The sequence below is a fragment of the Coffea eugenioides genome, chromosome 1 (genome assembly GCF_003713205.1).
Source record: "Coffea eugenioides isolate CCC68of chromosome 1, Ceug_1.0, whole genome shotgun sequence".
Taxonomy (NCBI): Eukaryota; Viridiplantae; Streptophyta; class Magnoliopsida; order Gentianales; family Rubiaceae; genus Coffea; species Coffea eugenioides.
Genome location: NC_040035.1, coordinates 50,028,771 through 50,056,715, shown reverse-complemented (window position 1 = coordinate 50,056,715; position 27,945 = coordinate 50,028,771). Strand labels below are relative to the sequence as shown.

Here is a 27,945-nt window from a genome sequence, read left to right as displayed (position 1 = left end):
TTTCATGGTTCAATAAAAGAATCAATACAGTTTCTAGAAACGTTTTTGTTGATCATTAGTTCCTTTGCTCAGAATGCACTCAGACTTGACTTAAAAAAAATAAAAAAATTCTAGAATCATGTTATCATCTTTACAACAATAATCAATGTTCAATGGCTTGAGTTTCATTAGTGAAATTTGTTGGAGTCAGGAATTGGGACTTTGGATATTATTATAAGACGTTATAGTTTGGACGAGTACCGGGGAAGAGGATGAAAATAGACGACGGTGGTGGATTCGTTTTGGGGAAGAGTCTTTCTGTTTACACATACTAGTGTGTATTTCAACACCACCGTTTAGCAAATGTTAGGTCAAAGGGGGTGGCAGTTATTTTTCAAACTTCAAGAGATTTACTTGTAGTTTGGTTAAAGCACGGGGAGGTAGATATAATTAACCAAAAAATTTTATATTCTTGGAATGTTTGAAATATGTCTAATTGTTCTTCAAAAAGAAAAATTGTAGTAGAGCCAAAAATTTTGGCAGAGTCTAAGAAAAGTACGATAAAAAGGTAATTCAAAAATTTGTTCACACAAAATAAATGGTAAAAGTAATTAAGGAAAAGTCAAATTTAGATTGCTATTTTTCCAAAATACCCTCATATATGGTATAACTTTATGGAAACTTGAATTGATGGTAAAAAAAGAATCAACTCTCATCAAATAGGGTAGGTTTATAGTAACAACTACTTATATTGAATAAGGGTATTTTAGGAAAATTAAAATACAACTACATTCTTCAATTGAAAGGTGGACTATAATTTGGGACAGATGAAAAAGGAATATAGGATCGGACTATCAAAGTGGGACGGAGGGAGTAGCAAATTACGTTGCCGAAATTGTTTTACAGGCTTTTCATCGAATAGAGTAGACGGAAAGATTGGACACGTGGTTCATACTGTGCCACATGAAATTAAGGCCATTCTTCCGGGAGTCAGTGAAGTTAATCACCTGCTGCACTCCGCTCCAGAGTCCAGATCGTGACTTTGAGGCAGTGATACTGATATGGTGGGCCTACGTTTTCACGATTGACAGGCAGTAATAGACCATTCCGGACCAGACGCCTCGCCGGTGTAAATAAATTCAACCTCAATGGGTCCTCTTTTCTTTTCATTCTTCCATTAAAAAAAAAAAAAAACAGAGGCAGAGAGTCCACGTCTAGCAATTCAGCTTCAGGACGGAGGAAAATATTTATTTATTTAACTAGGTGTGAACGACGTTTTAAATAATTTTATTTTTTAAATACATTACTTACATATATAAGAATTTTAAGCAGGAAAAGCAACAAATTGCCTAGAATATTTTTTGTCAAGAAGTCAATTGACTTTTACTGACTAAACAAACCTAATCCTCAGAGCATACTTCAAAAGCCGGCAACTCTTGGAGCAGCCCCAGGAGACTTATCTACCCAACAAACCCCAACCCCCTCCCCGATGTGGGACTATGACTCACTCAACCATCCTGCTACTAAGAGTGTACTAACCCCCAAGTGAAATTGAAAAATGAGCTTCGTCTTTTGTCAAGAAGTCAATTGACTTTTACTGACTAAACAAACCTAATCCCGAGAGCATACTCCAAATTGCCTAGAATATGAAAAGTGACATTTACACTTTTAAATTAGTCTCTTACATTCTTGGAGGCATATTATTTAGTGAGTATATTGGAATGCAAGAGGTTAAAATGAGAGTGCGAATATCAGTTCCTTGAACTATATGGTAAATGTTTGCTTGCGAATCGAACATTTAATTCATGCTTTCTGTCTTTGATTCATAACCTTGTTTGTCTCAAGGATTTGAGAGTTGAACTCCTAACTCCTAGTTTAGTTAGGAAGATGCTTTATCTGTAGTTAATAGGTCACATATTCGATTCATCACAAGAATAAATAGAAAATCATTTGTTAATCCTGCGTAGAAAAAAACATAAATGCCTATGGAGAAAACATGTACTTTTTTTTTGTGAATTCTTAAACCGATCGGCCTACTATTGTTTCCCGTAGGCAAATTTGAACTATATTGCACTCTCAAAAGAATCGTATCCTACACCTTAAGTAGGTTCTACCCTTGAGGACCAATTCTCAACGCGTATATTCTGCAAGGATTTTTTTAGGGGCTATACATAATGAATTTGTTTGAAGAATTTTGGAATAACCAAATATTCACAGGGAAGGTCTAACTTTAGATTTTTTTTTTGGGGAAATTACAATAAAAAGAAATTGTAAACAAGCACATTTGACATTTTTATTTCAACACTATTTAATTGTTGAAACTTTTACCAATATTTACTTGAATATTAAGTGAAAATCACAATCCCAAAAATGAACTTTTTGAGAACTTTTCAATAATATGTTGGTCTTTTTCTAATAAAAAAAGGAAATTAGGTGAGTTCAATTTTGATCATTACCATGAGCTAGCACTCCTTGCACAACAAATCTACGTTAAATATTGGCTCATCCAGATAGGGGGAATGCGTACGTGACACCATAAGGGCCCAAATCTCAATATCATCTTGGTCCAAAACTTCATATTTGAGATGCAAGGAAAGATTGTCAAGACACGCTTCTCAGGATCATAAATTATTTACAGAGTTCTTATATGTTACCTGCCAACGCAATTTGACTTCATATTTGAGATGCAAGGAAAGATTATTAAGACATGCTTTTAGAATCATAGATTATTTACATAATTCTCATGGGTTACGTGCCAACGCAATTCTCGGCAGCAGAACATTTACAACCACTAATGCTAATAATTTTTTCTAGAGGGATGGGATCTAAAGTGGGAAGAGGGCAAAGGGATTTGAAATCAGGACCTTTAATTTCTGGTTCTTCAACTCCAGCGATTAGACGAAGGCGTTGTCAATTTTAGACAATATTTATACTTTTCATGGTCCCTATAAAATTCTAATTCACTCCTAAGCCTCATCCAGGCCTAACAGGTACAAAAGCCCAAATTTCTTTCTCGGGTAAGTGAAACCCCAAATTTTGTAATGTGCAAAACTCGGAGCGTCCATCAATCCTTTGTCACAACTTCCTTCAAAAAAAAAAAAAAATCCTTTGTCACAACTCACCGATAAAAGCGCAAATTTTCAAATAAAAAATTCAGCCCTTCATAACAGCGCCTCCTCAACTCGTCTAATTGTTCCAGAAGCATTTCTGTTCAGCGCATTGTTTTTTTGGCAAGGATCTTGTACCCTGGAAGTAAACCATCCGAGCGAACGATGTCGTATGTGCCTCCTCACCTGAGAAACTCAACCACTGATACCGCCGCCACCACGGTCACCACTCTAGACACCAATCACTTCCATTCTTACTCCAACCTCAGCTCCGAGACGAACAACAGCAGCAATAACTATCTCAATTCAGCTCGCCGGAGCACCGTCAATTACACCTCTCCGAGGACTGTTTCGGCTCCCGACATTGTCTTCCCCAATTGGAAACCTTCCGAACGCGTTCTCCGTCTTACACCCGAGCAGGTACCTTGCACTGGCGTCAGTTTCTTTGGTAGTTCCTCACTTTCTCTAGATTAGGTTGTTGAATTCTGCAACTTGATTATGCTTTGCCTTATTATTTAGCTGTTGTAATCTTCCTTAGTTCGTGTCCATTCTTTTTACTACAATTAGTCCCTTCATTTCCGTGTAAGAATTACGGAAGATTTGTGCATTTTTTGTTGGTGGTATTCAAGTCAACCTTTGCATATCAAACTGAAAAGCAATCAGGAGATTAAATTATGGCTATCTCTTGTCGCATAATGTTTTCAGGCTAGAGTCAAGGAAGAAATGTCTGCTTGAGTCATGCTTCAAATAAATAAGCTCAAATTTTCTGATAGCTTTAACGTGAGAATGCAGTTAGAACTGTCTTACACTTTACATTGGATTTTTGAGGATTATTTCGTCGCATTTCAACTTTTTCTTAAAACTGACGCATGACACGGTGCATATTGATCTACAGATAGATGAGGTTCGTTTAAGACTTAATCTTGATGTTATAGTAGCCCCAGACTCGCCTCCTGCGCCAGCGCCTATTGAATCATTTACTGACATGGTAACTTGATCGACCCATGAGAATTGGGTTTATTGTAATTGGATAAAAGTTTTCACTTGGTCTGACTTGGTGTGGAATCTGTTGGTGTGCAGTGTTTGCATTCTAGCATTATGATGGATATATCTTTTCATGGATACACAACTCCAACACCCATCCAGGCTCAGGCCATGCCAGTTGCTCTCAGTGGAAGGGATCTTTTAGGTTGTGCAGAAACTGGCAGTGGCAAAACTGCTGCATTCTCGATACCTATGATACAGGTTTTACTCTTTTTTGATGTTTATTACTTGGCAATTTGTTGGAACAGATATTAAAATCTATTCAGTTTATGGAATTTGGCGGGGTAGTTTTTATTTTACCTTGAGAGCGGCGGTTATTATTATTTTTACCTCCCCTTGATTGCAGCATTGCTTGGCTCAGCCTCCAGTCAGACGTGGTGATGGACCTTTGGCGTTGGTACTGGCTCCTACAAGAGAGCTAGCTCAACAAATAGAGAAAGAGGTAGGCAAGTCATTTTCAAGTTCTTCGATTGGCAATGATACTAAGTCATTAAGATGTTGTTATGGTGTCTTTCAAATGTAAAAGGATTTTAACTACTCATTTTCTTAAAATCTAAACATAACATCACATGCTTAGTAATATTCCAGGTTAAGGCTTTCAGTAAATCATTGGATTCTTTTAGAACTGCAATTGTGGTGGGCGGAACAAATATTGGTGATCAGGTATGGGATCATTCTCTTGTTTTTGTAATTGATATAGTAGCTTGTGTGTTATCAAAATCCTGTTTTCCCGGCTGTTGAAATTCTTGAATGAATAGGTATTGAACTGAATTGGTGCTCCTGGAGTTTTTTTAAATCAATAATGTGTGTCCTAACCTCCATCTTTGTCCTTTTCCTTTGGAAAAAGTTTCAAAATTGGTTTCATGATTGTTTGTAACTTATGCTACTGGTACTTTGACAGAGATCTGAGCTACGCCTAGGGGTGGATGTAGTGGTTGCAACTCCTGGAAGATTTATTGATCATTTGCAGCAAGGAAATACTTCCCTCTCCAGGATCTCATTTATTGTTCTGGATGAGGCTGATAGAATGCTGGATATGGGATTTGAACCACAGATGAGAGAGGTAAGTTCTTTGTCTATAATGTTGCAATTGTTAGCAGATTCACAATTTCAGAATTTGTTGTTTGCCGCATGGAAGGTTGAGGTCCTTGTCTATCTATGTTCGTCCATGCGCATGCAAACAATATTTCTCATTTCATTTTATATATGCAAAAAGAACTCCCACTGTATTTTCCATATTTTTTCCACAATTTCTGAATTGGTCATTGCCCTGAGATCTCAGTATTCTAGTTCCATAGTTGTATTCCTGACTACTGTGATACCATTAGAAATAGCTGTTTTCTAACTAACTTTTTTACTACTTGATAAAAGTTTGCTTTGGTGCTTTTATCATCACCATCGGAGTACCCTATTCCTTCAAACAGTAGCTGTTTCTGTGGGACAAGCCATAGCAACACCCGAAGACTTATTAATAGGCAACAAAAATGCAACTAAAACAGACTGATAATAAGAAGAATTTGCTGTATAAATAATTTTAATCTTGCTGTTTCCATGCTGAGTATGGGAAGAAATTTGCAGTAAAATACTTAGATGCAAAGGGAAGAAATATAACTGAAAGCAAACATTTGCATGTCATTTGCTTTTGTTACAGGTGATGCAGAATCTTCCTCAAAAACATCAAACTTTATTGTTTAGTGCAACCATGCCAGTGGAGATTGAAATGCTAGCACAGGTAAGAATCAGGTTATATTTTCAATTTACCCTGTAGTTTGCTGCTTAACACTTGAATGATGTGCTGTGTCTACTTAAATAACCTTTGTAGGTTTGATGCTTGGGCCTCAAACTGGTTCTGCTCTTTATGTGACTCGATGATTTTGAAATGAGATTAGTATTTCACTGAAGAGTATCTTAAGACGTTAATTCGGATTCATAGTGCATGTACATTGTGTCTGAGCCTTTTTGAGAGTTCTTGCTACTTGTAGAGCCAAAACTGGACTGGCTTTACAGTCCATGACGATGTAGTTGCAGAAGCCTTATTCCTTGGCTTGTCCTTTGTGGAGTCCTGGTTCATGCTTGATTGTGTCTTTTTTGCTTCATCTTCTTAGTACTGGTTGAAGTATGCTCAAATTGCTAATTTCTGAGAAGGTTCATGTACCAAAGTTTATGCTCAAATTGCTAATTTCTGAGAAGGTTCATGTACCGAAGTTTATCTACTACATCAACTTGTTGCTATCAGAAACCTGATATTTGAGTTGGCTTGTTACATATGCTTTCTATCTTCAACATATTCTTTTTGTCATTGTACTAAGTAATCTAGGTTTGTCAACTAAGTGCTTTTTTTATTTTAAAAAAAAAATTATCAATAAATTAATTTTTTTTTTGTTTTCTGTAGGAGTATTTGACGAATCCAGTGCAAGTAAAGGTAGGCAAAGTGAGTTGCCCAACTGCAAATGTATTGCAGAGTTTGGAAAAGGTGCCTGAAAATGAGAAGGTATACTTTCTTTTTTTTTTAAAAAAAAAAAACTAGATAAACTCTTTGTGAGCTTGATTTTGGCATAAGTAATTCATAGTTTAACAAATACATTATTGGATCATTGCTATGGTGGATGCCCTCTTTATTCTTGATAGAATGCTGGCGTTTTATGAGCTTCCTGTCAATTATCAAGATGCTTAGTTAAGTTGAACTGTATCATTTGCACCTGAAGCAGCTATTATTTAAAAAGTTTGTCCATGGGTATAGCAACAGAATTTAAGACAATCTAATCTTGCACATGCAGTTGCCATAGCATTTGCAAAAGCATGTTTTCATTACTCTTAATGTTTAACCTATGTCACGAGATATTTAGGGTCCTTTCCTTATAGGTATGGATATCTATAATTAATTCTCATCCTATGTGCTCTTAAAAATGCGTGAGTTTTATGTGTTTATAGATAGATCGGCTTTTAGGAATGCTCGTGGAGGAAGCTGCTAGGGCTGAAAGATTTGGCCATCCCTTTCCTTTGACAATTGTCTTTGTGGAACGCAAGGTAGAGCTATTAAACTTGTTTAAGTTCATTTTCTCTCTCTTTTATCCTTCTTTTGTCATTCCATTTCTATAATGCTATCACAGTTTTTTCTTACAGATGTATGATATCAATTGATAAAAGCATCACCTTTGGCATTGGAATAATTGTGATTCTCCTGGGTGTTAAAACTTGGCCATCTCAGTGGATATATTGTTGCTTGAGTTGCCATAAAGCATAATGCTCTTTCAATTGGGAGTTTCCTTGAGAAGATTTTATAATTAATTTTGATGTGCATGGTTTTAGAACTTGCTTAATGGATTATGTGATATGAAAGTGTTGCTCTTCCGATACTCCTAGAAAACAATTTCAGTGCGGGCTTTTGCTGTATGAGAGCTTAACTTGTTTATTCTAATAAATTAAGAAGCCTCTCTCTAAAATCAATTCGATGTGGGGTTTCACTGTTTATGTTTGGAAGTCATGATAATACATTCTAAAGCTGGCTTGGTAATTTGAGGTTGTTGGATCTTGATGTTTCTCTGAAAAATATTCAGTTTTCAGAGTTAATTACAACTTTAAGCTGATTTATAGAGTGTTTTAGTGTAGCTTGTCAAAGGTAAAAGAGAGAGAGAATTTGAACAGTCAATTCTCCCTTTCTGTCACATATATTACCTTAAGGTATTATTTATCATCACATTGGACAGGAAACATGAGAGTTAGAAATCCCCAAACCCATGATTGTTATGACTCAGCAATTGTTTCTTGTCGTGTTTTACAGTTTTGAGAAATGTTGAATATCAGATTTATATATTCATTCTTGTTTTAGATGTCAAGCTTACCCCAGTTGAATAATCAACTCTCGATCTGATCTTTTTGGCAGTTGTATAAGATGCGTCTCTGCATTTGTATACATTGCTTGCAAATTTAGTATATCTTGACACCATTGAAGGGGAAAAGATGGAAGGGCTGGTTTTTGTGGGGTGGGGGGGGGGGGTACTTTATGCTGTTTCCTTTGGTGCCTTATTGATGGCTAGGTGTTTGCTGCTATTGTTATCTTGCACATGTGACACCGTGATATCAGCTCTCAAACTTTTAAGTGCTTTGAATATTCAACTGCATGCAGACTAGGTGTGATGAAGTTGCAGAAGCATTGATAGCTCAAGGTTTAAAAGCGGTTGTTCTACATGGTGGTCGCAGTCAAAGCGAAAGAGAATTGTCCCTTCATGATTTTAGGCACAGTGCTACTAATATCTTGGTATGTTAGAGACTAAGGAATTTGTCAGGCTATACTTTACACCAAGCTTCATTGCCATGATATCACATCAAATTTGTTCCTTGTATCTTTTTCTCATTGTAGTTATGCATCATTGTAGCCAAATTCTTGTGTTATATTGAAGTCTTGTAGTATTATCCTACACATAACCCCAACCAAAAGCAAAGAAAGCCATATACTGACACATGGTTGAATGGGAATTATGCTTATGTAATATCCTAATTAGTCACACATTTTTGCTATTGTTGAGTTAGTTGTGAACATATTGGATACTTATTTGGATGTGTTATGAGAGGGAGCAACCTTACATGGTTTGATGTACATGAAGTTGGGTTATTAGCCGTGTATGGTAAGAGACATTTTTCATACTTATGGATCATTTTCTTTTTGTTAATGAAGTACTGGATATTTATCTTTAGATGAGTCGCCTTCTAGCTCGTCCAATGTCTTGATTTGACGTTCGGTATGTCATGTGCAGGTTGCTACTGATGTTGCATCTCGTGGATTAGATGTCAGTGGAGTGGCTCATGTAGTGAATCTAGATCTTCCAAAGGTAATATGGTTTCAGCGGAAGTATTCTCCTCTGTGACAACTGAAATGCAATTGCAGGTTCTAGAAGCTAACATCAGATGCTATTTTTCTAGTAATGTGTCAAGTATTGTTATACCAATTGACACCATACTTTTAGACTCTGTATGAATAACAATTACTAAAAATAAATAAACTTATGGTTTGTTTCAGAATAAAGGGATAACTATTACGTTATATAACCAGCAGTATAATCTCCATTAATTTACCTGTGATAAAAATGCCTGTATAATTGATCCCTACACTTTTATCTTGCCTACATCTATTGTGAATGTAGTTCTGGAACTTCTGATCTGGTTTTCTGATTTCAGACCATGGAAGATTATGTACACCGGATAGGAAGGACAGGTCGTGCTGGATCATCAGGCAGGGCAACATCATTCTATACTGACCGAGACATGGTGCACCTTTACTTCTCTATTTACTCGCTTCTGTCATGTCATTTTCTTTAGGGGTTAAGAGATTTTTTTTGGTAATGCAAATACATGCTTAGCATAGTTATATGCTGCAGTATCTGGTTGCACAAATAAAGAAAGCAATTGTAGATGTTGAATCTGGCAATACAGTCAGTTATGCTACTGGGAAGGTATGGCTTTCCTCTTGTTGCTTCTTCATAGTAAATATTAACGAGCACATCCTTTTATTTTCCCGCTCTTTTCTGTTCGTTATGAATGCCTGTCCCAGTTGTTCTCTTTTTCCTTTGGGACCTGTTGTATGCTTTTGTGCATGGTCTTTTATCTTTTTTATTTTTCTTTTGGAGTAATTGTTAAAGAAAAATGCATAGATAGTGGTTCACTGGATCTGTCTTTTGCTTGCATTAGCCACTACTAGTTCATTTCTTTCTATTCCCACGTTGCCTATGGTTTATTGTCAGGTTGCTCGGAGGATGGAGAAGGAAGCTGCAGCTGCTCATAAGGAAGCGAGGATTGCACTCTCCAAGGTCTCCTTACTGGGCACTGCACCTTTGAACGTGGAGGATAAGTACAAGCACATGATCTTCCCTGCAATGGCAAGAAAAGAGGGTGCAGCAGACGATGCTTGGGACGATTAATAGTTCGAAGTTGCGTTTCAATATATGGGGAACCAAATATGTTCACCAATTAATTCATCTTTTATTACTTCAAAAACACAAGAAAAATAAAAAAAGACTAATCATGCTCTTCATTTTCTTTCTGTAGTAGCATACTGGCTCGCGGCCACTAGTCTTGTATTAGCCATGTGTAAATATTTGTCCGATTAATCGTGTACATGTGAAAAGAAGAGGTGTTTTTTTTTTTTTTTTTTGGGTTTTGACCACCCAATCCAAATCCCCCCCATGAAAAGAAGACTTACTGTTCCCTTGATGACATCGCCGGTTATGTGTGAGCATAAAGATTCTGTTTCACAAGTGCAAAGCATTCAGAGAATTTTAGTTTCAACATCTGATACATGAACAGCTTTGTTGATTCAGCAAATTGACTATACGTGGTTACTCGGATAGATGGTTAAACGTGCTCCAAATTTAAATCTGCCCTGATGCGGCAGATATGCACTCACAACAGTCGTGGCAGCAAAGCTCTCAAGCAGCCAACAAATCCAAAAGAAGTACAAAAAACTCGTATCATACATACTGGCCAAGTACAAATGGTAGAGCACTGAGCGGCAGATAAATTTTACAGCAGCAAAATAGCATCACATGCAAAACAAAACAGATCATTGCATTTTACGAGGGACAGAGAAAGAGGAGGAATGACGGTGTCCGTTGCTGTCAATTACTTTAGGATGCCATCACTGGAAGTCGCTTGTGCCCTATGACAGCCTGCCGTAGCATATGGTAGCCGTTCCTATAATGCTCAAGTGAGAAGCATAGCTGCCTTATAGCCTCTCTTTTCTCTTCTGCTCCTTCCAAAATTAATTCTCGCTGCCTCCCCACCTCTCTCTCCAGTTCTTTAATTCTTAATTGCAGCTCTTCCGCCTGTTTACGCGCTACATCAGCTCGAGCAATCAACTCAACATGCTGCACATGCGATTGGTGCAAATGCTTGTTCATTTCATCAAAGCGGATGTCTTTGGAACTAATTTCTGCAACATACATAACAATTTTTGCATCAAGTGCATCCTTCTCTGCCCTCAATGTTTCATAGTTCAACTTAAATGTATCAAGACTTCTATTCAGTTCTTCAATGTGACTGCTCTTCTCGAGAATGCCTACGCTCAATTCGTCGATTTCAGCCCCAAGCATAGCTTCCATCTCTGCTTTCCCCACCTTGATCCGTCTGACATCCTCTTCCAAAGATTGGCAGCGTAAATCCATTTCTTTCAGATTATCCTCCAGATACGTCTTTTCCTTCACCATTCGAGTAATTTCAGTTCGAAGCTGAGAGTTCTCCTCTGATAAGCTCTCGTTAGCATTGGAAATTGTTTCCCTTAATCTCCTGATTTCTTGATCACGATCTGATACATTGGATTTATACCTCACAATTCGGTCCTGCAGCTTCAAGACCTCCCTTCTCTCTTTTTCAAGTTTGGTTTTCCAAGTAGAAATATCTTTTTGTGCTGATCCTAGCTGATCCTGCAAGCCATGGATAGCCGATCCATTATTCTGAAGTTCCAAGCTTAAGCGTGCAACTTCCTTCTCGGAATCAAGAAGCTTCTCTTTCGTAATTTTTAACTCTTTCTTGAGGTTGTGGATTTTGTCTTCTGAGTGCACTGTTTCCGAATCACCATTGGGTTCTTGAAGGTCTGTCAGCTCTTGTTTGTGCACCTTGGAACCGTCTTCCACAACCACTGCATCTTCTAGCACAGAGACATCCTTACCATGCACACTGTTGGTGAATTCCATCGTCTTGTACTTTTGGAGCTCATCTTTCAACATGTTAATCTGTTCCTCAGATAGTCTAATCTTCTCCCTTGCTTTCCTCAACTCTTCCTCATATCCTGCTAGTCTAGCCAGCAAAATTTCAGAGTTTTCATTTTTGGTTCCTCGGTGGGAGCCTTCGGAAATCTCCTCCTGTAGCATTAAAAACTTCTCTTTTGCATCACGGAGCTCTACCTCCAATTCAATAATCCTCTTACGCAAACCTTGGTCATCATCACTACCGTGTGTTGCTGTGTAATTGTTTACAGAAGAATCATCTGATTCTGAGTCAGAATCCAGGGTTGATGATTCATCTCCTTCTTTGTTGGACATGTCTGTGCCATTTCCACCAGGCCCAAGAAAAAACTCAAATCCAGCAGCACGAGTACCAGATTTTCGTCGGCTGGGCCGTCGATCAGGAGATGGCAAAGTGGAAGGTGGTTCAGAACTTATATCTGAGATGCCGGAGCCCTGCGATTGGAGATCCGAGGGAATGCTTTTCCGAAGCTCTCCAGTAACATGATCATAACGCTCTGCCAATGACCTGTACATTCGGTAGAACTCCTCAACGAGATTAATAAGTTCTGGCCTCTTCTGGTAATACATTTCGGCCTTTTTAGCAAACGAATCCGCATCATGTTCAATGAGTTTCAGCATCCGTTTGATATTCTGATCCATCTCTGACATCAATGATCTTTTTGTCAGTTTTTGGTTCGACATCTTGAATGGTTAGCTTACCATCACATGCAATCAAATTGAACTGTGGTTGAAGTTACAGACATTTGGCGTATATCATCGTCCAAGAGCCTATATGATAGAATGACCGCCACCGACTTTTGACCCTTTTTAAGAAAGTGACTGAATTTTATTAATAAATTAATACAATCTTTGGCGCCTTCTGCGTATCAATCACTCGTTTTTCCAGTTAGTGGAATATTTCAGGTAAGATAAAAAAAGTTTTAACGTCCTCATTTTATATATTAAAAAAAAAAAACTGAAAATATTCTAAAACCAGTGGCCACAGCAAATTTAGATTCCGACTTTTGTGGGTTTGAAAGTTCTAAAGAGTTTGGAAGGAGTTCTCGATAACCCCCCGCTCTCAAGGGAGCTTTTCTTGTATACAGAAAGAAAAAGAAACCATTTTTTCAAGCAATAATCTAATGACTATTTTCCTCTTCAGTATGAAGCATCATCTACTTAATTCTTTGATGACTAACCAGGAAACAAAAAGTTTTTGTGCTTCTAATTAGATTCAAAAACATTTAATATGAGAACCCATAAAGAAAATAGTGGATAAGCATGATAAAAATGAACTGCAATAACCATTAGAAATTTAGATGACATTTGATATAAACAAAAAGCTGTTTTATATTTCCTTTCGTTTTATTATTTTTCCCTTTTTTTTAGGGATAATTTTTTTGTTTTTTTTGGGGGGTGGGGGGACAGTTCCCAATAAAGAAAGTAAAGCATACAGCAGTTGAAAAGATATCTGAACAGGAAAGTAATAAAAGAAAAAAGAAAAGAAAGGTTCAACCTATACTCTAACCTTCGAGATTTTCTTGAAGCCACCTAGAGTTTTTAGGACTGACGTGGCTATCCCACCACCAGGAATGTGATTTTTTTGACACAGTCTTCTTCAACTTATTCTGCTTGACCTGAAATAAAGAACACAATAACACGTCATCTTGAGCTCCCACCCAATTTTGGTTTCAAAGCTAAATGCTAAATTTCTCAGACCATGCAGGCTGCGCCAAGTGCATACAAAAAATCCTTTGCATGAACAGCCGAGATTGGTGGCCTATTAACTTTCCTTACTTCCACACCAAAATGCACGAAGAAAGGGGTACCAAACGATCAAACAATCATCTGTATTATTAACAAGTGGAAGAGGTACACTGGTTGGGACTCTTATGAAGATTAACTACTCACCAAGGTGGCTGCCATTGTGCTGATTGAGCAGAATTCGTGTAGAACACCTTGGTCTGAACAAAGGGATTTACCTGCAATTTGGCTCAGCATAAATAACGGCTACGAGATACTGCATAAAATTCGTCTTCATCTCTGGTACATGGAATGCGAATTTGCAATATTGATCTCATCACTGAAGGATATAATTTTTAACCTAGGTAGGAGGTGACTCACAATCAATACCATCCTTTGGAAATTACAGAGAAATAGTAATCAAGTTTAAACTATCAAGTCCAGCGAAAGCACAATCCAAAGGGGCTTCAACCATCTGAGCTTTTATTGCCATCATTCGGTTTCATTTCCAAACCACAACTCTGTGCTTCAGTGGTAACAAGACAAACATTTCAATTTTACTATTTGCTGAGTTCCAATTACTAAATATTTGCACCAAAACAACTAGGTACAAAATTAGGAGGAGAAGACGAGAGCTCGAAGATTCTGATGCAAGCCGGCCCAAAGCATCATTATGTGACGGAATGACCAGTGAAACGGACCGATCCAACAACAAGAAGACAAAAGAGGAAAGTGGCTTTGGGCCTAGAAAGCAGCTTCCAACATTCATATTTCGTCCATGAAACTGAGGTGAGAGTGTGACAGACTCATTGGATGTTTTTACTTTTAACATAAATCCAATAGGGCCCACAATGATTGGACTAAATTATGGGCGACACATGGCAAGGACCAAGCACGTTCACGGTTCACATAAGTGCGGCGTGTAACCACGCGCATGTAGAGCGCGGGAACTTCAGAGTAATTGATAAATAGTCCGCATAAATAAATAAAGGCACAAAAAAAATTATATATATGACGAGGTCATGGGTGGCCTCATGGGGGCTTTGACACAACTGTACAGAACACCATCTCCAGCTATATCCACGCGGTCGTGTTATTCACACCCATCAATGTTTGCTGATTCATGAATCCAACCCCCACCCGCCCTTCTCTCATTTTTCCCTTCTCTCCTCCCAAAAAAAAAAGAAAAACAGCTTAACAGCCCACCCATCATAAAACAAAAACAAAAAAAAAATGGAAAAGACTAATAAATGGGAGGAGTTAAGAGTGAAACAAAAAAATGACAAGAGTAGCAATCTCCTCGAGAAATATTTATAGTTTTTTTTTATAGATTCTTTTATTTACTGGACAAATGAGTTTTTTTTTTCCTTTTTGATACTATAACCATGAACCAACAACATATTTTAAAGGGTTCAGAAATTTTAATGACATTTGACAAATGTGGTGTCAAATCTCAAAATAGTCTCCACCGGTGATTTGATTCCAACTCCTATCAAAGTTCTTACCAGCAAAGGGACCAACTTTCAACATACTGGAAGAACTGCCAGCAATTAGGTGAAACGAAAGATTAGCGTACCTTTTGGACAACGTTTTACGAGGAGCAAGAAAAGGAAATGAAGCATTGTCCAGAATTTTAAGTCCAACTTTAAACCCCAAAATGGTAAAAAAAAAATTTATTTAAGAAAAAGGGAACCCAACTTTTCAGTGGGCCAAACGATTTTTTTTTTTAATTAATTTTAACTTGCAGGGTTAGAATAAAAAGATTCATTTTGTATGCATATTAAACTGAGGAAATTGCAGTGACACAGAAACAGAGAAGTGGATTCATACTTCTTACCTCAGATCAGGGGACGACTAATCAACAGAGATGGATTTCAAGTTTCAAGCTTGTGGGGCACCTCTGGAAGAAGAAAGAAATTTAAAAAAAAAAAGATGAAATTTAATATAAACTTCTCTAAAAACATACGAAAAGGAGATACGGATTGAAAAAGGTAGAGAATGTTAAATAAGAAGTTATGTGCTGAACCAAAACAACAACAAAAAAAAAGAAAGTGAAGCCTCGCATTATCAGACGGAGGAAGAAATTGATTGGAAAGACATACTACTATTATGAGCTAGGGAAGAAGAGGAAATAATAAATATAGGAGATATATTCGCTTCTCACCCTTTCTCCTTGAATCTTCCACTTCCAAACAAAGGTAGATATAGGGAGTCCAAGAAAGACAAGAAAACTTAATAATGATTTGACGAACGGGAAAAATTTTAGAAGTCTGAATCTCCTCCGGCAAGAGAGAGAGAGAGAGAGTTGGAGGGGTGCAAGGAAGGAAGAGAGTGAAGTGAGAGAAGTGGAGAGTTTACAATATATATGGTTGGAAGTATTTGATGGTATCAGCTGAAGGAGAAAGGGGACAGCGGGAAAACACTACAGCCTGACTTTTTGTTAATCCCATTCCCACCACCATTTCTTTCTCTATCCTTTTGGAGTGTTTCTCAACATGGGCTGGGGGTGATTGATGGGCCGGGGATTCTTCAACATTTTGGGGGATTTTGACCAAGTGCGGGTTCATAGTGTATGACAATACTCCAAATAGTCCAAACGTGAAAATTGTGTGACTTTTTCCTTTATCCCCTTTTGCCTTTCGGTTGGGACTTAGAGAAGGGTATCCATTGTTTATCCAGGTAATGGGATTCTTTTGTCTCTTGAGTGACGGAAAAATGTACAGGGGGCAAAAATTGACTGGAAAATAGTTGATTCTTTCTGGAATTTTAATCTCTGATTGGAGTAACACAATTCCCTATGGATATAGGTAGGTAAAATAATGGCCGATGCGATGAATAAGTTGATACATGAATTTTCCCTTTTCTGTTTTAAATGTAATAAGAAGATGCAATACGTTGGTATTTACTACTAATAATGTTAAAGCTACTCCTCTTAAGAGGTCTTGGGCATTATTAGTCTTTCAAGATCCCGACTGGTACTGAGAATGAGAATTCAGACTCGCATCACATAATTGAGGTACAGAAATGGACTAAATGAAAACATAAACAAGGTGCAATGCATTATGCGTCATTAATTAGCCAAATTATAAAAAGTGAGTGTCAAAGGTAAACCCATGCCAAATTCAGACTTATCTTCTTCTAAAATTTATTAATTACTTTTTTTTTTAATTAGCAAGATCAAATGTTAGGTTTAGTTTAAGGTTTAGTAGCATTCTTACAGCAACACCTGTATAGCATTTTTGCTACATAAAAGTGACTTCCAAGTTCCATCCAGCCAGTTTGATACTAGGTATTTTGACGCAACGGATCTTCTGTCTCACACCCTGTGCCACTCTCTGTGCCACTTTTTACTATATTGTTATTTCTCCTTCACAAATACCATGTTTTAGTTCTTTTTTGTTTCCTTAAGATCCAATAACTATTAATTTAGTAATACACAAAATTTAATAAACAATATAAATATAACTAAAATTTAGTTCTTTTTTAGTTCTTTTTTAGTCCTTTATAAATATCCAATAACTAAAATTTAGTTCTTTTTTGACTACTCGGCTGTTGCAGAATTTTCGGTGAAAAGATCTCTTAGAACAACAATTTTAGTGTCGACGGTAATTGGCATTTCAATTTGATAAGGTTGTTGGCCTAATCACATCACATATATATATATATATATATATGTATATAGAGAGAGAGAGCCTTGCTAATCTTTCTTATCAAATATTTCTGAATTTAAGACAGTCGTGTATCCAAACACGACTGTTAGTAGTATTAGAGAATGAGCTGATTTGAGTAAAGAATGGTTAGGTGTTGCTGCTACCTTTTCGTAAATATGCGTTTTGGAGCTGGACGGAATCTTATGTTATGGGTCATTTACACGTGTTGGATCATTTTCAGGGGTCGACAAGATTTCTTAGAAAGACAATTGCAGAGCTATAAAGATAAAAAAGTTTGGGAAATAGAAACCCTTCAGGATAAAGGGCTGAGGTTTTTTGTGCCCAACGTTCCAATCTTAAAGCACCCCATAATAGGGCACATATTCCGTTGACAGCAATCCAATGAATGACGTTTCATTTCATCAACCATTTTTCTTTAACAGATGAAATTCTTTATGATATGTTTGGAAGAACCCTAAACCTGAAAAAAAAATCCCCTTAAATTCTTTATGTTCTTTTTTTTTTGTTTTTTTGTGCAATAAGAAGACAACTACTACATCTACATGTTTAATTCATGGGGAAAAGAAAAGAAAAGAAAAAGATAAGGAGAACGAGTATCACACGGTTTCATCAAACAATGCAGAAGGATGGGCTTTTCTTTCTTTTTAATGGTCAAATCATCAAATTGAAAGAAAAGGATAGAAACCAAAAGTAGAATAAGAGATGGCTGTGGATCCAAAAAAGAAAGATAGACTTAACACCTTTCGATTGGTGGAGATGAAATCAATAGAGACAGACGTGACATGCTCTTATTTCATGCCACGCCCAAATTTCCCTTCCGCCATATTATTAATTAAATTAATTATCTGCCTCTTGCTGAGGTTACACATCTCTTCAGATCTTTGCTGTGTCTTCCATTATTATAGTGTTGTAGCAGTTTCTTTAATCTAAATCGACAGCCTCCCTCATCACCAGAGATCGCGTAGCATCTTGAATCTACCCCAAAAGAGAATACAGTCTGATTTGATTTGAAGGAGAATCAGTTCAAATATTAGCCCATTGGCTCCGTTTGGATTAGCTATTTTTTGGGGTGTTTTTGAAAAATTTTACTGTAACAGAGTTTTTAGAGTATATTTTGAGATATTTTTAAAAAATATTTTAAAATATTTAAGAGTAGTAGAGTTTTTAAATATATTTTGAGATTTTTTTAAACATTAAAAAAAATTGTTACTACTTTTTACAGTACTTTTTAAAATTCTTATATAGTATTTGAAAAACTAATTTATTCAAAAGTTAGGAGTTTTTCCTCATGCTGCTTTACCAATATCTTTCTCATAATTTAGAAGGCCCGATTGGTATTTTTACAAGACGGCCAGCTGAGCTAATTACTGATCACACGCTTTTCCCCCGCTCAAGGGACTCAATAATGTCTAACAGTCCAAATGTCTCTTTCTTTGGTTAAGAACAACCTATCATTTGGGGTTCTTCTTTTTCTTTCTTTTTTTTTTTGGGCTTAATTAATTTCAAAAGTTTGACTTTTGTATTAATCAAACTTCGAGAAATCAACTCCCAGTGGAGTTCTTCTTTCTTTAATCCTTTCTTCTGTCGATTATTTGGTTAAACAAATTTTCGAGCGTCTTGAATTCCGCTACATCGCTATCCGACTTTACGTATGTATATATACAAGTGGATTGACAAATAGGATTTTTTTTTTTTTGAGAATGACAAAAAAAAAATCCTATTCCAGTTTTGTTTTATAGAGAAACTTGTTTTCGAGTTTTGAATGCTTTTTGCGCCCTTTTGGGTGCTAGAGCATCCATTCATGGTGGGCAAAGAGAAAACATTAATTGAACCTTTTGCAAGAGAAACCAATAGTCATTGGACCAGTTGGTAGTCCTTGATGTCAGGCTTTTGCGTTCCCAGATCTTTGCATGGGCGGCGGACAGACCATTTCGCAAGCCCAAACTGAAGAACGAGACGAGATTATATAAGGGGTTTCTTCAAAATAAATAAATACCCCTAACTAGATTATATAAGGGGCAAAATTTTCTCATTGCGCTGTGGTTGTAGTTTTGTTGTGGGGTTGTTGTAGCAAGCAATTTTTTGCATCCTTAAAAGATGGTGTCGCATACAGAATAATATGAGCTGATTTGTCAACATGTCAGATCTGTTGCTTAGACTTGGCATCCTTCACTTCTTTTTGGGCAGCCTTTTAATGTTTTGTTGCAAAAATGCGGCAAGTAAACTCTTTTTTCTTTTGCTTTTTTAATATCAGCTGGCGCCGCGGAATATAAAAGCAATACGAGGAGCCAACCGCTGCTTTTCGATTTTCATATACAGAAGACTCTTTCATTCTAATAATCAAGAAACCGAACAAAGCTTAGATGTGGATTATCCTCAACTGACCGATGTTCCTCCTTGATTATTAAGAAGCAAAAGCCCAACGGCTGTTAATCGCATGCAGGGAGTGATCTGAACTTTCAACTTAAATGCAGTTTGCATAGCATATTAAAGTCGCACGCTGTATATATATATATTTAACAATAACATTTCTTCTCAAAAAGCAAGATTCAAATGTTCATAACATGAATTTACTCAAACAAGATAACTAGACAGACTTCAAAATTTTTCAGAAAAGCCTTCCAGCCGAACATTAACAAGCCAACTCAAGTTCCAGCTTTCCGGCGACCAACACGAGCAACAAATCCTGCTTTAATTGGAGCAACTGACCTTCCAGAACCACACTGCAATGAAAAAAACAGACGAGTAATTTCAGAAAGATATTCACAAGGCAATAGTAAAGAAGATAAAACTCGAAAATAGAATAAACAAATCCATCAGGAGCTGTTCCTTAATTTTCACGAGTAACCAAAAGTTCATTGGGACTGCAATTCTGCAACCAAAAGTTGTGACACTAATCTTAGACAAAAGTACTCGCATCTTCCACAAGGCCTCAGAACAGTCATATTCATCTAATCCAAAAAAATGTATCAGACAATGTAGGCAAATTCTTCAGAATACATCATTGGCCTTGTGTGACAAAAGCTGTCAGGATGATTAAGTTTTCCAAAGAGCAGATGAGAACACAGACGATTTAAGAAACTCAAAAATCAATGACGTTCTCGACGCCCTACCACACACAGGCCCTCTTCTCCTCTACAATCACTCTACTCCACCTGCCCCTTGGGTGTTTGTTGGGGGGGGGGGGGTTTGTGGTGGTTTTGGGGGGAGAGAGAGAGAGTAAAGCTTCCAAAGTTTTGGATAAAAACAAGTTGCTGAGGCCTCAGAGCAAAATGCTCTTCAGGAAACACGATCAGACAATGCAGGCAAACACAAATCGTCACACACCTCAGCCCCAATTGGCAAACAGAAATGATAAGAAGTAACAGGAATAATTAATATTCCAACTACAAGGAAAAGGACAAGTTAGCAAAAGTAAAAGGTCTTGAAAGAGAAAATGCTTGCAAAATTCACAATTTAGAGTAGAACACTATACCTACAAAAAGAGAGGGCGGCCAGGGGGAAACAATATCGTACCTTTTCACATCTAAGGAAGAAGAGCCTGTTCTCCTTTGAAAGGATTGTATCAGGACTTTTGCACCCATTGCAAATGACATATTCATCTGTATATAAAATATATCGTCAGCAAAATCTCTGCAAATATTACAAAACTCGAACTAATATCCACTTGTTACAGACTATTAGGTGACCTTACAACCAGACCAACGTGACAGATTGCTTTAATTACTTTCCAGGATTGAATATCAGTAGGAGGTATCCACTTCTCAATTACAAATCGAACAATTTAATCTCACAATTGACTAGGCATGCCAGGTGACAATGACAAGAACTTACTGACATATCGCCGCAAGATGCCCTCAAAATTTTTAGGCGCAAATCTTCCTTTAACAACAAGCCTTTGCTGTCCATCAAGTGACCCACTTGTACCCATTTCAGCCAGCAAGAAAGTCATGACATGCTCTGGTTGCCTATGCATCCTGTTCATAGATATCAACAAAACAAAGGCAACATTACTGACATATTGCACATTGACAGGTTCACTAGAAATAAAGAGAGAACAAAAGAGACACCAAAGGAAATTTAAATAGAAATCCATGGGGTACAGAACATGGTGTTTCAGCTGATTCATAATAAATCAAACCTTCTACTGAAAAATAAAGCACAAAGCTCACAAATGAGAATTCATTACAAGCTAACTGTAATACGTACTGCAGCAAAAAATACTAGGACTACCATTTTGAGGCTACACAATAGGTTGATTAAGCAACTAATGAGTTCCCATTAAAAAAATGAATAGACAAGTGTGCAAGCGCTGCAGAATGACACAAGCAACTGAAGCACTATAAGGCAAGCATCCCCAATAAAAGAAGGGGGAGGGGGGGAAGTACACAAGCGTTTTGTATGATGACATGTAATTTGGACAGATATAACGTACGTTTTGCAGAGGTCCATGAAATTCACGAAAACAGTTTTCTTGGTGCCTTCACGAAGAACCTGAGGAGGCCGCATTACTGTCCTCCGCCTGTCTCCAGCAAGCTCAGGATTATTCTCACGAAGAATGTTGAAAACTCTTCCCAGAAGCTGCAAAGTTTTAAATGAAATTACAGTAATGACAAAGAAAAGCATAGGAAAGGACAGTTAGATTTTAACATTAACATGAGCACTTGACCAAGATATTCCTTCAAAAAAAAAAGGGATTAGATCCCTTTTTCTATGTTCGATAATTATAAGAACATGAATGGCTGCAAATTGTGACTTAAAAAAAAAAAGAATCACCTCTTCATATTCATAATCTCGATCACTTCCCTCCCATGGATAGTGTTGCAGAACAATTCCTTCAGCTTCTTCATCCTCTCCGATTTGATCTACAAAAACACAGAAATGTTAACCGGTGGAACATGTACAAAAACTCAGACGGCTAGGACCCAACAGAATCTGAATTCTCTCCCACATAGCAGTTTCAGAGAACAAGCATTTACCATCCAACTCATCTCCTGTGTTTTCCTTGTCATCATTCAATAGATCTGTATGTGCCTGCACCAATAATTTAAAGATGTCATGGTAGCTCGAGATACAATGTAATGTATAATAAATTGTTCAGATAAACATGGACAGCAGCATACTTACAGGTTTCTTCTTCTTTTTTTTCAAACCCGCAAATGTAGTTTCAAGGCCATCAGAAACTGCACGCATATGTCAACATTAGGGGAATAACCCAAAAAAAAAAACCAGTGCACAGGATACCCTCCGAATGTGGAATAGTTTACCTGATAGGCTTTCAGTTTTTTCAGCCAACTCACTCACAGGATCATCAGCAGGATCTTGAATTACAACTTTCTTCTTTTTCTTCTTCTTTGTGGGATCAAAGGGGGCAATCTGCAAAAAAAGAGCTCAAGGATTTAATGAATTCACCTAAAAATCAATGGCAATCGAAAAGAGAAGCATCTTCCTTTACAGAGCTACTGATTTCAGCATAGAAACTAAGTACAATATTTCTTTCCGTTCCTCCTCAGCAAATAGTCACATACCAAGACGCGAACACCAAAACCCTAATTGTCAGAGAGAGAAATCCCAACTTCCAAAATTATCTCACCTTTCAATTCGATAATATACCATAAAAAGAAACAAGCATTCAATTCGCCCAAGACATATATCTAAACAAACCCATGGAGCGAGAAAGACTTACATCCCCAGCCTCATCCTTGACTTCCTCCTGGGCGGTTGCCTCCTCCTGCACCGCCTCCTTATGATTTTCTTCCTCAGCCATGTCGATTCCTTTTTAAAACCTAAACAATCCAAAGAACGCAAAGGGCATCAAGCGATTGCCCCAAAAAAATATTCCTTAATATAAAAGGATTCGCAGCGGGCTCAAACATTTCAGCATAAAATGAGCAGAAAAAAGAGCATAATATTCTCTTAATTTAGAATGAAATAGTGATGAAACGCTGGAAAAGCCGAAGCGACGTTACCTGGCGATGGGGTTGAAGACTGTAGGTGTCGGGGAATGAATCTCTGGTTTGGGAGTCTTTGCGGCTGATTGCTGATTATCTCTTTCCTTCGTGTTTCGGCTGTCGACTGCCTCCGAAGAACAGGGGCCTTTTGTGCTTTGTAGGCGACTCTCTTTAGGGCTCCTACTATAGGGCCAACATACATGGGCCGTAAAACTTGTTTTTTGTGGGCCTTGAAGGCTTGAACCAAAGACTGAAAGTTTTTCTGGGTATTTGCTTCATTCAGAGGGGGAAACAAAAAAAAAACATGATGAAAACTGCCTCTAACGCCCAAACTAACAAAGGATTCCAACTAAATAAATATTTCCAAATACCTCTTAAATAATATAAACAATTAGAGGGATTTGAGAGAGTTTTAAATTTTTTTGTCAAATTTTTCAATCCGAACGAAACCTGAAATAATTAGTAGGAGGTCCTTAGGCTTAGCCAGACTCTGCTCCAGACTTTTCCCTTTCCTTTCATCTATTTGTAAAATTTGGTGTCTCCCAAATGGAGTATTTTGAGTTCAAATTAGGACTAAACCAAAAGATTTCCAAGTCATTTGCAGTTCTTCAATTGCACAACGATCTACTACTTTTAAACCTTTTCACGGACATTCTACGTTGAATTATTTTATTTGTCACCCCTGATAGAAGAAAACCAGATTATCAGTCATTATCTGAACTTCAAATTCCTTTTTAAGTATCTTTTACTATATAAAAAAAAAAAAAACAAGTACTCCATTATTATTTTTTTTATTTAATTTAAATGATTGGGTGCGGATTGTTTTTCCTCACAGACCGGCAGACAAGATATTCTTCAGATGTTCGTCACCAATACATCCTCCGGACCATGGTGGCTCTCAGGAGTGGAGAGGGCTAACGTGACAGCGAAAGCAACCATATTCTTATCCATTATTAAAAAAAAAAATAACGAAAAAAATAACACACCACTTCCAAAGAAGGAAGCATGTTAATGGGAGACCATTGACCCAAGGAATGCTTCTAAAAAAAAAAAAAAATCTCCAAATCTGTCATAATCTACTGTTCATCTTCATCACCGTAAATGGAGGGTGGTGAGTAGTTTATAATTTGATGAAACAGATATCGCTGTGGGCTCCAAATCCAACATTTCTTCTCCAAAAAAATTAGGATAATCTCGTTTTGTTTTTCTTGTGGAGGATATATAACATGAGCTAAAAATGTTGGAATGGATTTTCATTGTCAAATCAAATCAAATGGTTCACCATTTTCAGGTCACGGACGTTACAGTACTCTAATTCTATATAGCTTCCATATCTAGCGGGGCTTCACTGGCTGGCATGCAAGTTGCAACTTGCAACCCAGGAAGGAATATAGGATAACCCGAGGGGTCACGGGATTGTTCTGCAGTAACTCCATGAACATGGGACGACACAAATAATCCCCATCCCATAGGGTTCCTTCCTTCCTTCCTTCCTTCTAGTATTTTTTTGTCAAGTGTTAATTAATGCTCGTAAAAGTAGTAATTCTCACATCTTGCATCCGTCACTAGGGTTGCAAATGAATGTTGCAAATGAATCGAACCGCTAGCGAGAAACTCGACTCGAGCTCAAGATATTAAGTTCGTTAGCTCGCGAGCCGAGTATATAATATATATATTTTTTTATTTTTTATTTTAAGTATATAAATATTTTTTTTTTTTTATTTAAGTATTTATTTTTTTATTTTTTATTTTTTATTTTAATAGTAAAATTGCATATATATCTTTAATATTTTATTATTTATTAAGAAAAAATATTATTTTTTTATTTTTAAAAAAATAAAAAATTTATTTTTTATTTTTTTCGAGTTCGAGCTCGAGCTTGAAATTCTCGGCTCGTCGAGTTCGAGTTCGAGTTTGAGTTCAAGTTCACTAAAATTATGTCAAGAATCGGCTTGATTATGTCAAAACTCGACTCGACTCGACTCGCTTGCAGTCCTATCCGCCACTAATCACCAATATTTTAAAACAGGAAACACAAAACATGCACGTACGTACAAATGAAACGATGAAGAGCAGCTCATAGTAATATTTATTAATTACCATCTTTGTTTGATTCACTCAATCGTTAGGATCATTTTTACTCATAATAAAATTACATAACGAAAGATATCTACACATATTTACGTACGTAAAAAAAAAAAAAGAAGAGAATAAAACGGACGATGAAATCTAGATTTTTCACTCGGTGAAGATCCTAACAAAATACAAAGCCTGGGAGGCACGTACGTATATATGATATAACGACTACTCTCGGGCAACGTGGGTTATTATCCCCCATGCATGCTGCATCAAAGTTAAACTAAACTTATAATCCCGAAGGCCTTTTTGTTTTTGAGTGCATAATCTGGATCGGTAATAACGGGACCCGGATTACATTATTATTAAAGAAATGAAGAAAAATGAATTGATCTCCTTTATCAATAAAAGCACAAGTTTGATTGGGTGCAATCCTAATCGGCAATTTCGCTTAAACACCTTTATTATTTATTTTTATTTTTTTACCATGATGGATTAATTAAGGTCCCCTCATAGGTCGTATCTCCAAAAAGATTCAACGAAGGCCTTGTTTGGTAAGTAAAATTTTTGTCAAATTTATCTGTTACAAGTTTTTAAACAATTTTAACTACAATAATTTCAAAAAAAAGTTAAAATTTTTAATCTATACATTTCAAAATATTCAAAAATTTACATGCTTCAAAAAAAATTTCTATAATTTTTACAGTAAAATTTTAGATAAACACCCAAAAGACTTCACTTGCCAAACAGGACTATTGAAAAAAAAAAAACTTTTTTTTTTCGGTGGTTCTTGCAATGAAAGGCGGCTTGAGAATAGGAAACCGTAATTTGATGGCGAATTCATGATTGGCTTGGCAATAAACGTATCCTCTATTTGTCGGCTTTATAATTACTACTACTGGTTAAAGTCATTTGTGGCTATGGACCTATGGTTACTGTCGTTTTTTTTGGTTGGTTGACCAACATTAGGTGGTGGGACCCACCAAAAACAGGAGCACATGTGGCTATTTCTGTCAATTAATATCAATCTGATTACATTCGGAACTGTTTAAAACTATTGATTGGTGACCACAGCCGCCGGTAGCCTGTTGAGTGGCAGCAGCAAAGCTTTTGAGCCGGTCCACTGAATTTGTCTATTTCCGCTGTTTCCCACTCAACTTATGATTTAAGTCTCAAATTCCAGCAAACTGGAGCTTTCTCCTCAAGTCTCAAATTCCCAATATGTTTTATTCACCTCGCGCAGGTATGACTTTTCCCAGCTTCAATATCAAGAAGAATTTTATTCACCTCACCCCTCTGTTTAAGTTCACACCTTAGCAATCTATTTTATGTTTAATCTAGCATTTATCCCCTGCATTAGCCTGGAAAAATACTTATTGTAATTAGTTATAAATTGATGTAAGGCATAAATAATTCATCGACAATACTTATGTATATCATTTATATTTACACCAAAAAATTATTGTATTCCAAACATTTGATTACCATATTAGTTTTTAGAAACTGTTAAACGTAAATTTAGTACAATGTAATAATAATCATTAAATAGTATAATTAAAAACATGTATTCTTTGAGATAACATTTAAATTTTCTCATCAGTGTGATTATACACCTAGTCATATTAATTTTCAATTCAAGGCAACAAAAAAAAAAATAAAGCAATCTATTTTTACATGAATGATTTACAACTTTCCATCAAAGTTAATAAATTTACCATTGTAATAGTTAAATCTACAGTTAAAAAAAAAGTCACTATATGTGGACAAAAAATAATTCAAGTTAATTAAAACGGATAGAAGTTGTTATGAGAGAGAAAAATTATGAGTAAAATTGGTTGGATGAGACTTCGATGCAAAAATAAGTAAAACCCAAATATACATTGACTCATTAATGCACTTCAACTAAACATGTTATTTTGGAGAGAAAAATTAATTAATTGAATTAAAAATTTCATATACCCTCCGTCCCACTTTGATAGTCCTGTTTTCCTTTTTCGTCTATCCCAAATTGTAGTCCACTTCCCAATTGAAGAATGTAGTTGTATTTTAATTTTCTTAAAATACCCTTATTCAATGTAAGTTGTTGTTACTGTAAACCTACTCCATTTAATGAGAGTTGATTCTTTTTTTACCATCATTTCAAGTTCCCATAAAGTTGTATTCTAATTAATGTGAGGGTATTTTAGGAAAATAGCTACCTAAATTGATTGTTCCAACAAAATTAACTACTTTTTATTAAACTGTGTGAAAAATGAATCAGAACTATCAAAGTGGGACGGAGGAAGTATATATGTGTGTGTACTGATTAATTGTCTAATGTGGAAATATGGACATTCTACTTGTCGATCGATTTAAGACAAATCCTTGATTGAAATTTACACACAATACTGGTTGTCGAAATTAGCCCCGACATATATAGATTGGTTAGACGAAGTTGGCAAGCGACGGTTTGTAATGTAAAGAAAGTCAAAATTTATTTTCTCTTTCTAGTATTATCTTTGACCAAGGAGAGATTCAATTGCATTGATTTTCCTCGTGTTCCCAATGTCTTTGTGGGCATGAAGACTAAGATTGACTGTTAGTATTGGTTTACTGCTATTTTTAGAATCCAAATTCAGAGGAGCAAGGAGATAAATATAGCACATTAATACACACA

At 36.5% G+C, this 27,945-nt stretch overlaps 3 protein-coding genes and 1 non-coding gene across 6 annotated transcripts; 1 reads left to right on the top strand and 3 right to left on the bottom strand.

Annotated features, from left to right (window-relative positions):
- Nucleotides 1–3,116: 3,116 nt before the first annotated feature.
- On the top strand, nucleotides 3,117–10,271 carry LOC113762243 (ATP-dependent RNA helicase DBP2-like). Its single transcript, XM_027305611.1, has 14 exons — nucleotides 3,117–3,506; nucleotides 3,982–4,074; nucleotides 4,167–4,331; nucleotides 4,477–4,572; nucleotides 4,719–4,793; nucleotides 5,032–5,193; nucleotides 5,782–5,862; nucleotides 6,523–6,621; nucleotides 7,062–7,157; nucleotides 8,257–8,388; nucleotides 8,885–8,959; nucleotides 9,306–9,395; nucleotides 9,506–9,580; nucleotides 9,869–10,271. Exons 1-14 carry the CDS (start codon nucleotides 3,252–3,254, stop codon nucleotides 10,043–10,045), a joined length of 1,671 nt encoding a protein of 556 aa, XP_027161412.1. The 5' UTR covers nucleotides 3,117–3,251; the 3' UTR covers nucleotides 10,046–10,271.
- Nucleotides 10,272–10,575: 304 nt separating this feature from the next.
- Nucleotides 10,576–15,883, bottom strand: LOC113762225 (protein NETWORKED 4A). 3 transcript variants are annotated; one of them, XM_027305601.1, is made up of 5 exons: nucleotides 15,756–15,883; nucleotides 15,422–15,491; nucleotides 13,760–13,830; nucleotides 13,377–13,485; nucleotides 10,576–12,510 (listed from the first exon to the last, which is right to left on the bottom strand). In XM_027305601.1, exons 3-5 carry the CDS (start codon nucleotides 13,772–13,774, stop codon nucleotides 10,751–10,753), a joined length of 1,884 nt encoding a protein of 627 aa, XP_027161402.1. In that variant the 5' UTR covers nucleotides 13,775–13,830; nucleotides 15,422–15,491; nucleotides 15,756–15,883; the 3' UTR covers nucleotides 10,576–10,750. The 3 variants fall into 3 exon arrangements, with proteins under 3 accessions (XP_027161402.1, XP_027161383.1, XP_027161393.1); XM_027305582.1 differs by having other exon boundaries at nucleotides 13,760–13,952; nucleotides 15,429–15,491; XM_027305592.1 differs by having other exon boundaries at nucleotides 15,429–15,491.
- Nucleotides 15,884–19,742: 3,859 nt separating this feature from the next.
- LOC113762258 (eukaryotic translation initiation factor 2 subunit beta) lies at nucleotides 19,743–23,346 on the bottom strand. Its single transcript, XM_027305636.1, has 10 exons — nucleotides 23,232–23,346; nucleotides 22,949–23,048; nucleotides 22,530–22,638; nucleotides 22,390–22,445; nucleotides 22,242–22,296; nucleotides 22,039–22,127; nucleotides 21,698–21,843; nucleotides 21,097–21,239; nucleotides 20,779–20,864; nucleotides 19,743–19,985 (listed from the first exon to the last, which is right to left on the bottom strand). Exons 2-10 carry the CDS (start codon nucleotides 23,027–23,029, stop codon nucleotides 19,908–19,910), a joined length of 843 nt encoding a protein of 280 aa, XP_027161437.1. The 5' UTR covers nucleotides 23,030–23,048; nucleotides 23,232–23,346; the 3' UTR covers nucleotides 19,743–19,907.
- LOC113752919 lies at nucleotides 20,188–20,275 on the bottom strand. The gene has a single exon (XR_003464929.1). It is a non-coding gene; the product is annotated as a small nucleolar RNA SNORD34 (small nucleolar RNA).
- Nucleotides 23,347–27,945: the final 4,599 nt, after the last annotated feature.

Bases quoted from the DNA above. Each gene is read 5' to 3' on its own strand.
- LOC113762243 (XM_027305611.1), top strand. From the start codon at position 3,252: ATGTCGTATGTGCCTCCTCACCTGAGAAACTCAACCACTGATACCGCC. The intron at 4,075-4,166 runs GTAACTTGATCG...GTTGGTGTGCAG, and splicing joins TTGAATCATTTACTGACATG to TGTTTGCATTCTAGCATTAT. The intron at 4,332-4,476 runs GTTTTACTCTTT...CCTTGATTGCAG, and splicing joins TCTCGATACCTATGATACAG to CATTGCTTGGCTCAGCCTCC.
- LOC113762225 (XM_027305582.1), bottom strand. From the start codon at position 13,849: ATGCTGAGCCAAATTGCAGGTAAATCCCTTTGTTCAGACCAAGGTGTT. The intron at 13,486-13,759 runs GTGAGTAGTTAA...TCTTTATTTCAG, and splicing joins GCACAATGGCAGCCACCTTG to GTCAAGCAGAATAAGTTGAA. The intron at 12,511-13,376 runs GTTAGAGTATAG...CATTGATGTCAG, and splicing joins GCTTCAAGAAAATCTCGAAG to AGATGGATCAGAATATCAAA.
- LOC113762258 (XM_027305636.1), bottom strand. From the start codon at position 23,029: ATGGCTGAGGAAGAAAATCATAAGGAGGCGGTGCAGGAGGAGGCAACC. The intron at 22,128-22,241 runs GTAAATGCTTGT...GTGTTTTTGTAG, and splicing joins CACAGGAGATGAGTTGGATG to ATCAAATCGGAGAGGATGAA. The intron at 19,986-20,778 runs GTACGATATTGT...TTTTCATTGCAG, and splicing joins TCTTCCTTAGATGTGAAAAG to TGTGGTTCTGGAAGGTCAGT.